General features: G+C 40.7%; 2 protein-coding genes across 6 annotated transcripts in view; both read right to left on the bottom strand.

Annotated features, from left to right (window-relative positions):
• The window catches only part of camsap2b (calmodulin regulated spectrin-associated protein family, member 2b), a 41366-nt gene extending 36590 nt beyond the window's left edge, over positions 1 to 4776 (bottom strand). For all 4 annotated transcript variants that reach the window (XM_022202082.2, XM_022202084.2, XM_022202083.2 and 1 more), the window contains exon 1: positions 4091 to 4776. In XM_022202082.2, the coding sequence (XP_022057774.2) occupies positions 4091 to 4229 (139 nt within the window). In that variant the 5' untranslated portion in view covers positions 4230 to 4776. The remainder of the gene's footprint in view (positions 1 to 4090) is intronic.
• Positions 4777 to 8447: 3671 nt separating this feature from the next.
• On the bottom strand, positions 8448 to 11957 carry ticam1 (TIR domain containing adaptor molecule 1). Of its 2 annotated transcripts, none has more exons than XM_022202086.2 (2): positions 11898 to 11957; positions 8448 to 11482 (listed from the first exon to the last, which is right to left on the bottom strand). In XM_022202086.2, the coding sequence occupies exon 2, from the start codon at positions 11346 to 11348 to the stop codon at positions 9597 to 9599; it is 1752 nt and encodes a 583-aa protein (XP_022057778.1). In that variant the 5' UTR covers positions 11349 to 11482; positions 11898 to 11957; the 3' UTR covers positions 8448 to 9596. The 2 variants fall into 2 exon arrangements, with proteins under 2 accessions (XP_022057778.1, XP_051809674.1); XM_051953714.1 differs by having other exon boundaries at positions 11829 to 11939.
• Between the last annotated feature and the right edge of the window lie 1145 nt (positions 11958 to 13102).

Genomic DNA, 13102 nt, shown 5'->3' with positions numbered 1-13102 from the left:
AGTTTTCCAGTGACTGCGGTTAGCGCAGCCTTCCCATGGCCCGGCAGAGGGTGATGAAAAGAGATATTTAAAGCAACAGGCAGATGTTAAACCACTTCATAACAAGGCCTCCTGCATCTAGTCACAATGTTCAAATCGATCCAACTCTCACAACGTCTATAAAGCTGATTAGTGGAGCTGCGCTTTCATGATTTGGCCTTCAAGCTCATAAATTTGCTACCTAAAGTGACTCTGTTGTCAGGAAATGATGATACGCTTGTTAGACATGCTCAAATACAGGCCAGATACTCTTTTAAAAAGTCACAAAGAGGCATAAACTGGCACGGACATGTGAAGTTCTTAGATGAAATCAGATGCACTTGAAAACTAATTTGAAAAACAGCATGCTGCAGCTGACCACAACAGCACAGAGAGCTTTTGCAGAGTTCATGAAAATCTGCCTCGTCAAGTAAAAAGCCCTCTCCTTTGTGTCGGCCATCAAAGAGGAAACTGACGGGAAGTAGCTGCCACAGGAAGCCCAGGCATGGAGAAGACTGCTCCCCCCTGAGACCCCTGGATCACAGCTCAGCATACACAGCCCAACAGTCAGCAGGGCTTATCTGTGCTGCCCCACCGCTCTTTGTTCAAAATGAAATTATTTCAGTTAATAATGTGAGCTGCTGATTGAAAGTTATCTCTGACGTTCTCATAAAAAGAACACAGCTAATGAATTTGCTCTGGCTGGTGTGGTTCTGGTTCACTCTTCATGAAATGAGGCTGAGCTCAGACTTGCTGCAGATTATTATTAGATGAATCACTAGTATATTTTTTGGGTTATGTGGGTGCAGCGGAAATAAGCTGTTCACACAATTCTGACAACATTTTAGGAAACCATTGACAAAAGTCGTAGTCATGCATTTGGAGTTGTGCTTCTGGCCACCTGGTGAATGTAACTTCAGCATTTATTGTCACTGTCTCTCTCCTGTAAACATCTTTGTGCTGCTAAATGCTCCGCTATGTTCAGCAGCGAGTCTCCAGTTGTGTGTGTCTGCTGTTTGGTGCTGAGCAGATAGCGTGCGGTGGGATTTTACAGCTTTTCCACTGAAAACAGTCGACTCCTGCAGCCAAAAACGACACTACTTCTACTCAGAGTGGTGAACCAAAGCAGTAAAGTAGCGGGCTGGAAATATTTTATGTAATCTCTTCAGTGATACAAAGCGACGAATTGCATTTTTAGCCATCGAACTGCATCTGCTGATTGAGCTGAGTGAAAAGTTGATGACGGCGACCTGTGGCGAGGCTGCTCCTGAATGATTTAGCCGCAGCATCGTGGAGACGTCTGGGCAGCGGCTGATAGATGTGATGGTGGAAACTCACCTTTGAATGACAGTTCAGATCTCTGTCTGACAAGCCAGTGGGAAGCTGTGATTTATGAGAGTTACTGCTGACAAGACTGAATAAATACCTCATATCACATCATGTCAACAATCTGACCCATCCTTTTAACTTTAAATGGAGCCACTTGTTGGTCATTTCAAGTGTCAGACATCATTTTCAAATTGTAGATTCGAGAATAACCAGCAGCAATCAGGTACATGAGCCATTGGAGAGCAAAAATCAGTGCAGTAAGCAAGTATCAAGCAACAGTTTATGTGATTAATAGCTAGCACTCAGGTAGTTTCACTTAACCGCCCCATTTGGTAGAACATAATGATCTGGCTGCTCTCCAGAAAAAATGACCTGACTTGTTTGTATTTCTTTAAACCAATCAAAGTCGTCAATCAAGCTTTGAGCTTCAATCAAAACAGTTGTTTTTGTGGGACATTTGCATGCACGGAAATGGATAATCCACTGAAAAAAACGACTGCACAATTCAAATCCTCACCAAAACTTACAAATTTCAGCGCGTTAGGTTGCTGGGAAGTCGTTTCCTGTAGTAAAGTGGGTTTTGAAAACAGTAAGCGGATGGAGAAAAGAAAGCCGGTCAACAGGAGAGGTCAATGTCAGGATTATACCCGCGGTCTGCATTTAGTAAGTCAGACTAGGAGTTCTAGTTCAGGTCCAGGTGCTGTTAAAATCTAAGCTGACCTTCGCTGATCCTTTAGCTCCATGTGTTTAAAGTCCACATGATGCCAACATGCAGAAACACCAGGTCAAAAGTGTAACTCTACATACACAAATGCACACTCTAGCCCTCAGTCTGCATCTTTAAAAAGCACAACTTTTAGGAGTTGCACCCTTTACTCACTTTCTCTCTTTAATTATCATCGAGTAAGTTGTGTTTGTCTTGCTACTGCTCACTCCACTGCAGAACACACACATGCGAATCCGTCACTCGGATGTTTCAGTCGAAACTTTGAGAGTTGCTTTGAAAGTTGTTGCTGTACGTCCAGAGCATCAGCAGACTGAAACCGTAGCTCATCGCTCCTATCTAGGCCAAACAAGACTCTGAGGACTGGTTATGAATTGGGCCACAGTTCTCGGCGGTGCTGGGAGCTGAAAGTGTGTCACTGAAGGGACAGGGGAAAAAAACCAGGCGGCGGCAGCATGCTAACAGCCGCAGGTCTCGTAGAATCCAGCCTGCTGCTCTCACATGTTGCTATATTGTATGTTTCATTTCATGCTCTCTGAGGTCGAGTCGTGTGGAGCTCAATTTGGCACACGCCATCCGATCGATAGGTGTGAATCAGAGGTCTGTCTTTTCATCTCTCGCTCTGTCTAGGTTTGTCTGTCGGCCTGGTGTCCACTCAGACTGAGAACTGAAGGGGGGCAGTGTTAAAAAGCTTTTATTAGGAGCTGGAATAAACCTCTGGGCTCAGAAAAGGCTGGAATTACTCAGTCTTTAAGAGGCCAAAGCTGCTACATACATACGGTCACGTATGAAGAAATACTACACACACACACACACACACACACACACACGCACACGTCCATATGAAAACATCATCATTACTACTGTCAGGATACATAACAATTGGCTGCCTTAAAGCTGATATAAAGCTGAGAATAACCTCAGTCGAGATGAAATGCTTAGCAACAGGCTGATCAACTGGAACTTAGATGGCAACTACATTTCAGGAAAAATCCCAAATATGGTTCTTTTTTCTTTGCTTTGTGTGATTTTTTTTTTGAGTTTTCAATAAAATAAGCAACTCCAACAAGCTACATTCGGCTTCCGAACTATTTCATGGAGTTTTACACCAAAATATGCATCAATTCAAGTCAATTTTCAAGCAAACATACTGAACTTTTGCAAATTCTGAGTTGTGAGGATTTCCTGTCTGTTTTTGTGTGTAATGACTGCATCCAAGATGTCATTTTGGGTTTTGATTATAGATGAGATTGTCTGATGTTCAGTAAAAACAAAGAGAAGCAACAGCACAAGTGTATATAGATTAAATAATGCACTTTGTTTTACTTGTCATGTCTTTGCTGTACTGGATGATCACTGTTTAAACCTTATGTATCTGAACTCTTGTCTTCCATTATTACATTTTGTACCTTTAGACATCATTATGTGTGTGACCGTGTCATATTTCCTAACTCCCTTGCTTCAAATTGCCTCTTGAGAGACAAATGGGAGTTTTGCAAACAGAATTTTCTTAGATTTCACACTCCGACCCCCTATTTTGCAACAGACTACAGTCAGTTACAGTCCTAAAGTCTAACTGTTGGATAGAAGTGAAGCCTTTGCATCTGTTGATGAGCCATCAGACTGTAAAGATCTGGAGTCAAGAGTGTTACATAATGTTTGGCCTGACTTGTGCTGTGGAGAATAATTAGCAGGAGGTAAGCAAAAGGTTAAACCAATAACCCCTCTGTCAAGATGTGGTGACCTATGACCTCTAAGTAGAGACTAATATATGACAGGATGCTGTTTGTAGTGATCAGTTAGTATTATTGTCTTCTACTCCCTAGAGCAGAAAAAGCAAACACACCACAGGGCCTACTTCTTTGGAAATAGGAACATTAGAGTTTAATTATCTAATTATCTGCCACAGTGAGAATCTGATCACAGGACTTTGTTGTGATTTGGTTCAACACAACATCAGGCCCCATTATTCCACACACCACCTTCTCCACTCATTTGAAATAAGGAGGCGTCACCTACCCGATCCGAAAGCTTTGGCCACCAGCCACGTCAGGCTGCAGGAGATCTTGGCCCTGGTGAAGTCGTAGTGATCGAAGCTCTTGATGGAGGGGACGATGAAGGTGCGTCTCATCCCTCTGTCATCTGCCGCATCTCCCATCGTTTCCTCTGTGTGCGTCCCGCTGCTCGCCGCTGGAGGATCAGTCAGCCGGAGGAGTTGCTCCTGACTGCGGATGACATCCCGTCCAGAGGAATTCAATGCAGCAAATTTTCCCCTTCTGCTGAAGAAAAAAAAAAAACTTTGAGCGTGGCCTGATGTTGGAGAGCACGACGAGTTGGAAACCAAAAGGCGCCCCTTGGTTAAAGCAGCAGCACCATCCTCAGCTTTATGTCCTTCTGTTTCAGTTTAATAAAAAAAAGCCTTAAAGCCTGACAGCAAGGCGCAGTTTAGTGGCAGGATTTCTGAAGGTTTCCTCCATTCCCTGTCAGTATTATTATCCTCAGGCTGGCCGACATAACGGAGCCGCTGTGAGGAAGAGATCTACAGTCCAACACAGGAGGACAGTTTCACAGATGATCCGATCAGACTGTTTGAGTCCATGTTGTTCTCGTTTTTCGCCTCTGTTTTCCTCTCTCCCGCTATCTCCGCCGTGTCTCCTCTGCGCTTTTCCTGCCGCACTGATCGGAGGATGGGCCGCAGTGCGCATGCGCGATCCACCCACCCAGTTTGTTGAATCCTGACAGGAGTGAAACACAAGCTGAGGTGGAGTTCACTGCAAGCAGGATCACTGACTAACTCCCAGATGTTGTTTCCATGGAGAAATACATTGAAAACATTCACACAGTGTGTCCTTGTAACGCTGTCACTGGCAAATTTGATGTACAGTTCATAAAAATAGCTTTAAAAACATTTATTCAACAGTTCACTGAAGTTTTTGAGGAGATTTTAAGCAATATTTAGGTGATTTAGATCAGAACTTACATAATTTCTTACATTCAGTGAAACTCTCCCACCTAAAAAGATATTTAAACTCTTAGACAAATTCTACAAACACTATAACATACATAATGTTTCCTTAAAAAAACAAAAAGTATTTACTTTTATTTAAAGACTTTCCCTGGTTTGTTAAATTACAGGTAACTTTAGTAAAATTGCAAAAAAAAGTATTTACATATTAACTCTAAAAAAAACAGGCTAAAAGTTTACGTCATCAATGTCAAAAATCTGTGTTTTTATAAATGGTGATTTAATCTTTTACAATAATGACACTATATTATTAACCATATCATACTCAGCAAAGAAATAGACATTTTACGTGTATTTACCAATATATGAGAGAAAAACAATTCAACGATATGCTAAAGATTGAAAAAAAATAGTGCATTTTTTAGCAGTTATTTTATTGACTTTCTGTGTTGTTAATTTAAGAATAATATCTACTGAAATCACAGAAAAGGTATTCAAAATGTTAACTTTCTCTAAAACAACAGGCTAAAACTGCAGAAAGTGTCTACTTCAAAACACAATATTTTCGCAGATAGTAATTTGCTTTTTTATAGTATACAATATGACATAGAAATGACTGATATACTGTATTTAAATAAGCTAAAATGTGTATTATTTTATAGATATTTGCTGTTATTGTCACAGTTTTTACAGTTTTTTTTTTTTAACATTCTAACAGTCCATAATTTTTGAGTGTCTTTTTTCTGGCACCTTTGCTGCCAGATTTTTTAATTTTTTACAGATGCTACTTCTTTTCTTACAGTCTACATGAAATCATTCAAAAATCTTAGACAATTTAGATGATATTCTTTTTTAAATTTAACCTATATATATATATATATATATATATATATATATATATATATATATATATATATATATATATATATAAACAACCAGTAAAATAAAATACAAGTGCCAAAACTTCCTAAAATATTTGTATTTGGGAGTTTTACACCAATAAACTTTAGATACGATTCTGTTTACTTCATTTCTGCTGGAATTCAGTTGTTTAAAGATCAAAATTTGTTTGTAGAAATTGCTGCTGCCATTAGTCCATCAACCAGAAATTACCAACAATGATGATAACTGTTTGAGTCATTTCTCCTGCAAAAAATGTCCCTGCATGTCCAGTGTCAAACAATATTTGCAGTATTTGAAAGATCAAGAGGCGCACCAGGCTAAAGATTATTTAACTCATTAAAAGATGTCCTGTGAAATCATTATGTGCGCATGCTAAAATAGTTCTGTCCTGAAATACAACTGAGCTTATTCTGAATTAGGTCAAGTACAGAAACATGCTTCAACACTCTTCAAAACAGCAAGAGAGACAGTGTGAAGAGAGGAAAAGTAGCACCACCTTGTTGTGACAATCAGAAATATGTAGGAAATATGTTGGGTAGTACGAAAAACAACTTGCCTCTTGTTTTGTTTTGTTTTAGTTTTTTTTCCTTATGTTGTGTCAGAATGACACTTGGGCTGTTCTTCTTATGTGACAATAAAATGAAGTATGGACATGCTATTTGGGCACAGATAAAACCTGATCATCCACACCATGTATTCTTTAGAAAACTTATGACAAAATAGAACAATGTTTTCAGAACTAAATTCTAAAACTGAAATGCCTCATTCATAAAAGTGTACAGACCCTTTATTTAGGACTTTGTAGAAGCCTCTTTGGCAGCCAGTGCAGCTTCTCGTCATCCTCCGTAAGTCTATACAAGCTTTGCAAACCTGGATTTGGGTAGTTTATCCCATTCTTCCTGGCAGATCCTCTCAATCTTTCTCAGATTGGATATGTTTCTGTGACCTGCTGTCTTCAGATCTCCTCACGGATGTTCTTTGGGATTTAAGTCTGGGCTTTTGCTGAACCAAGGACAATAAGAGAAATGTTCTGAAACCAGTCCAGCACTGTAGTGGCTGCAGTTTTTGCTCTACTCAAGCAAATCTCTGTATTTGGGTGCATTCATTTGTTTCCTCATTTCTGATGAGTCTCCCTGTCCCTGACAAACTCCCTAATAGCATGATGCTGCCACCACCATGCTTCACCATAAGTGGGATGTTATCAGGCGGTAAGTAATGCCTGCTGTTGACGGAGTTTTGCCCAAATAGTTACATTTTTGACACTTTAGTGCCTTTATTTGCAGTTTGGCAGAACACCAAGTGAGCTGTTTTGTGTCTTTTACTCAGAGTGGCTAACATTAGCTGCTCTGCCATAAGGTTGTGACCGATGAAGTATGGCTTAGATGACTGTCCCTTATTCTCTTATCTCTGCAAAGGACTTCAAAGGTTCTGTTACAGTGATTGTTGGATTCTAGCACCTCCTTGCTCAGCCACTTTGTTTTGCTAGATGACCAGCTCTTAGTGGTTCCAAATTTCTTCCATTTCACATTTATTTAGACCAGTGTGCTTTATACCATTGCTTTGATTTATGTCTCGCCTCATTTGGATCATAATGGTATTGTAGGTGCCATTTGTGTAGATGTGTTTATATTTGTATTGGCATCAGCTGTTTGACACCTCACGGGGGGTGTGGTCGAAGGTGCAGTGATGTGATTGAACGAATGGCTTAATGTTCACCTGTTCACAGCGGCGACCGCATGGAGAGGGGGTGAGTAGGGAGGTCGTATTTTTTTTGTTGACCGCTGAATCTTGCTGCAAATTGAGCATTTGAACATATTGCCTGACCTTGTCTTGTTTTGCTGGTTTGTTCGGTGTTGTTTTTTTTTTTTTTTTTTAAATACGACAGTCGGAAACTCGGAAATGGCTGTGTTGTGCAGCGAATCAGCAGAACAATGCTCCTTAACTTAGCCTCTCAGTGAGTCGTTTTTAGTTTGGCGTCACTAAAGGTGTACAGAAAGTTCCTTTGACTTCATGGTTTGATTTTTGTCCTGGCATGCAGCATGCATTGTTTAACTTTTACACACACAGGTGTGTGCCTTTCAGTTTGCCACACATGGACTCCAGTAATGCTCTTTACACATTTCGAGGATTATTAAATCAAACAGGAAGCACCTGACCACATTTGACACAGCAAAGAGTCTGAATGGTTCTGTAAATGAAGGCTTTCACTTCCTTTAACTTTTTAAATACATTCTGAAGAAAATATTCACTTTGTCATCGTAGGTTATTGTGCATCAGTGTGTTTCTAATTCAATGAAAGTGTACAAAAGCGAATGAGCAACATAGTGGAGGCACAGGGTTTATATAGTAGAACTATTTAAACATAGATTGACAGAATTGTTCAGATCATAAAACATTTTGTAGGTTTCTCCTAATGTAGTACTTTCAGCAATTATGTAGTTTCTTACTCACATGTAGAAGTTTCTTTAAATGCTTTTTCACTAAAACCTAAGTCCAGGTTTGATTACAAAATTATTTATTTGCAATGGATTATTTTCCATTATTGATGTTGGTCCGTCACCAAAGTATTGAATATTTCTTCCACCACCAACTGCAGATCAGTTACAGATAAAATCAGGAGCATGAATGCACATCCACAGAAAAACATGTGGATGGGACAAAAGATTATTCTTACAGTACCATCCAATGCTTGTTCACACAGTGCATCAGTGAACGTTACACAAAAACAAGAAACGACCTAAACGACAAAATTACAGCAAAACTGAACAGACACGAGCAGTAAACATGTAAGCAAACTTTGTAAGAAATTAAGTCTCTTAAGTGTGTTTTAAGGAAGACACCGGAGACGTTCACCTCATCTCCTTAGGTAGTTTGTTTCACTGCTTGTCCTGTTTTTTTTCTGTCTGAACTATTAAAAGCAGCTCATATGAGAACTCCAGGGTGCCGTTTGGCTTGTGGTTTAGATCCTAGTTGAGCATGAACCTGAGCTGTTTAGTAAATTCTAACAGCTTGGTGCTGTTGTCCTGTGAATTATAAATATGAAGGAAGAAACCTACATAATTCCAAATGATGTGATAGAAAAAACTGTAGCTATAAATTATCATATTTTGCAGATCATTTCAACCACTACAAATGCAATCTGATCAACGAATCTGATACTGTTAAAACCTGCATACACTCATATGGGCCACTGGATATGGAAAATATTGGACGTTAATGATTATTCCATGTAAAGTCAAAGGACAGTAAGGCTATTGGATATTACCGTACATCAGGAAGTTCCATACAGGGAAAGAAGTACCGTGTAGCAGTGTTGCTCTCTAGTGCCCACAGTGTGTTTATACAGCTGAAGAGGTCATGAAATCTATATCCGCTATCAGTCAGTAGATGGCAGTCCTCTACTAAAAATACTGAAAAACATCATATTCTGCTCAATGCATCTTTTTGTGGCAGTGTCTTGTGAAAACATTTGCATAGTCCTTAACTGCCCTTTTGTCAGTTTTACCGAATCTAAATTACTCTAACCAGCAGGTTTGAATAGAGTGAAATGATCAGTTCTGATAGCTTTTATATTTTAGTGTTACGTAAACATTCTTTGATTCTTTACACATCCATTGATCCTACATCAGAAACGCATGCTGATGTTCATCTTTACATTCATTGCTCCTTTCCTGTGTACATTGAATCATCTTTGTCTGAGTTTCCACCTAAATCTACAGTCATCTGAGAGTCATTACCGATCATAATGTAATTGGCATTCTCAATATGAATGCTCGGTTGCTGCAGCCACCAGGCTTTGCCGTCACCTCCCGCCTGTTCTGTTGTCCCACCAGGACCGAGAAGAAGTTGTTGTTCCATCAAAATGGTCAAGTTGTCTTTTTCCTGTCTCTCCATCTGAGTTTTTAGTCTCTGCTCCGCCGTCCAGATTCGTCTCTGCTTTTCAATTTTTGCTGGAGTCAATGACTTTTGTATTTTTCTCTCAAAGCTCTTGTTCTCCTCGAGTGGAACTATTGTCTGCAGGGGTAGAGGGATACACTGCCTGGGCATGCAGTTCTCCCGCGGCAGCAGAGGGATAACTGTGTTGTACTTGTGTTTCTTGTTTATGGAGTTGATAAGGGCAGAGTTTGTCTTCATCTCCAGCATGCGAGTGTTGAAGTTACGGGTGAGCAGCAGGAAGGTAAAGGCTGAGTTGTTGATAGCGTCCTCCACACACTTCAGAGTGCTCTTTCCAGGGATGGCAAAGTCCTCAGAGAAAGTTGCACCTTCACTACTTGTGACTTTTTCCAGCTTCTCCCTCATGCATTCAGCCACTTCCACATCCTCAGGAGCATGCAAGATCACAAATGCATAAAACACTTCTTCTTCTTCCTCTTCTGGAACTTTGCTGCTTTCGTGTATTTCTTTTGGAAACGGCGTCTTGGGTAGAAAAATGTTTGTCGCAGAAGGTAGTGCAAATTTTGGTTCAGTGCTTGGTTTGTTTGTTTGGCTTGGAGTCGCACTCTGACTGTCCGACTTACTGCTCACTGCTGCTAATGTTTCACTCATCCTTGAGTCTTTCTTTGCTCCCAACAGAGATTTGATGGATTTAGACCGAGGCTCAGATGACAAAGACTGTCCAGGTGCAATATTTGTTCCACTTTCACTTAAGAGGAGTGTGGGAGTGTTTTGTATGGCGTTTCCTGAAGTTGCTGGAGCTATTTTGTCGCCCTGAAATGAGATTGTTGGAGGAATACTTATCTCTAGATGAGTAGGGTATGAGGACATTGAGGGGCAGGCCTGCAGAGGACTGGGAAGACAGTGTGTGTTTGCAGATGGATCCTGGGACATCGCAACTTTTAAGGTTGTATTTCCTTCATTCAAGCTTCTGTCGGGATCAGTGTAAGACTCTGATTTGACTTCGGTGGAGGAGCTTATCCACTCTGCAACCTGAGGCCCACAGACAGCCTTGGCTTCCTCTCTGAATTGATCATATTGCAAATCCTCACAGTTGCTTGTGCTTTGGCAATCAGTGGAAATGGCTCTTTTATATGCAAGATTTCTTAAAAGTGGGTCGCACAGTCTCTGCTCTGACAAAACTTTAAAAATTCGAGCCAGCGCTGCCAAAGAGTCCCCTGTCAAGGCCTGAAAATGACCACAATGAACTGCAAAATCTTGTAATTTGCCGCCGCTCGTCTGCCATTTTTCAGCCAGATGGTTAGCGAGGGAGTTGTCCCCCAGCATCTGGAGTTTGTTCAGGGCCTGCGCCTTTCTCTGGAGAACGATCAGACACAGGGCTTGTATTATACCGTCTTCGGGACTCTCACCCAGCTGGAGAGTCAGGCTTAGCAGTCGCTCCGAAGGTGCTTTAAGGAGAATATCAAAGACGTCTCCCAGTCCCGTTCCTTGACTTTCCTGTCCCTCGTGACTCATTTTCAGTTTTACTTGCTAAACAACATCCAGCGTTTAACACAAGCTGATGGGATCACATGCAATTTTCCGACATAATCCTCAGAAACTTGAACTGATGAAGAGAGAGGCGCTCAATTTCCTGGCCATTCTTGTTCCTTTAAGTAGAAATAAAAAACAAAGTCAACATGTATGCTCACAACATGATGTGCTGTTTGTACTTTGTCTGAATGTTATAAAGTTAGTTTGTATAAGCAGATTAACTTTTATAGATCAACCTTTGAATTATGCCATTCTTCCACAAAATAAGGCTTTGTTAAGCTGTGAGAAACTTAAAATCTTGATAAATGGCTCACCGGCACTGTGTCACAGAAGCCATGCTAATTCATTTAGTGTATGTGCTCTAACGAGGAAGTAAGTCAGAGAGCCTCTTGGAGCTCACTTCAACCGGTAGAAAACACTTTTCTCTCAACCGGAAGCTCTTAGCTCACATTTGACACTGACCTTTCAGAAAATCAGTGTTTCCGTTGAGTCTTGCCAAACTTTTCAAGTCAAGTTTATCAATAACCGTACCTGCTGCAGCTGTAGGCCTCTGACAGCTTGAAGCAATTTTTGCACAACATAGTGATGATGTCACAGGTTGTGAAGTACGGGAGCTCAGGAGGTACAAAAGACAAAAACAGGAAGAAGCTTCCATAGCAGCCAAGAGCAGAGATCTCCACAGTACTAAGTGATCCTTAACCCATTCTGAGTGCAAATATGTTTTTCTTGAACATGAACTTTGTGACTTTCTGTCAACGTAATACGTAAATATCTCACAACATTAAAAACAAAAAAGAAGTCTTTTAGTGTGGAAGCATGGACGTCTTTAACTCCTCGAGCACAATAGGCGCACAAGAGGCAAGAATTTTGGCTTTTCTCCCTCTCTGCTGAGAGGCAAGTGTATTTTTATCCACAGAGGAAACCTCTAACCCTGTATTTACCAGGGGTGGGGTCACACCAGGCAGACTGCAGGCCAACATCAAATCCCTCAATGCAGTGCAGACAGAGAGCCTCTCTGTTCCGAGTGCTGTGTGATATGTTTACTGTACGGCCACTTCTGAGGGATTACTGTAACTCTATAGGAAGTGTGGTTTCTGTGCCTTCCATGTATATGACTATTGTAAGACTGGCACGTACAGAGTAAAGTTTCACCATTCGGCTGAGCTATATAACGCATGCCACCAAGACCACAGCTCTGTTGTTTTAAGCAGAACCCCATCTATAGCTGACAGCACACCAAGCCAACAAGGGACTGTTTCCAAATTATTAGATGGTGATGGGTGGCCTTTCATTATTGATATTTTCTGCTATTTTGTAACATTAGAGTATGTTAAAACGGATTCAATGGGACTCAATTCTACTAGTTATATACCAAGAATGGAGGTTTAATGGCATTTTACTGAATCTGAATCCTTTCAAATCCCTGGTAAAATTATTTTAGGTAGTTTTTTGGTCGGAAAAAAATACATCTTTGTAAATTATTTCAAGCAACTGTGCATTTTACTCACTGCTGTACCTAAACCAGAGAGATCCAGCTGTGCTCTCAGGGTGTAGCCTCTCACCTCATATTTTGTCACTATGCTGTGGCATTCATTAGCCCTGCCCTGACATATTTTTCTTTTTGCTGCTGGCTCTTTCCGCTTTATCATTCACAAAATATCAAGTGAGCGAATTCCGATTGAATTGCAGATTTTTTTTCCCCCCTGCATGCACGCTGCACTTTATGCTACCTGAAG

Source organism: Acanthochromis polyacanthus, chromosome 9 (genome assembly GCF_021347895.1).
Source record: "Acanthochromis polyacanthus isolate Apoly-LR-REF ecotype Palm Island chromosome 9, KAUST_Apoly_ChrSc, whole genome shotgun sequence".
Classification (NCBI taxonomy): Eukaryota; Metazoa; Chordata; class Actinopteri; family Pomacentridae; genus Acanthochromis; species Acanthochromis polyacanthus.
This window is presented reverse-complemented; position numbering and strand designations above follow the sequence as displayed.

Excerpts from the sequence above, each read along its gene's own strand:
- ticam1 (XM_022202086.2), bottom strand. The coding sequence starts at position 11,348 with ATGAGTCACGAGGGACAGGAAAGTCAAGGAACGGGACTGGGAGACGTC.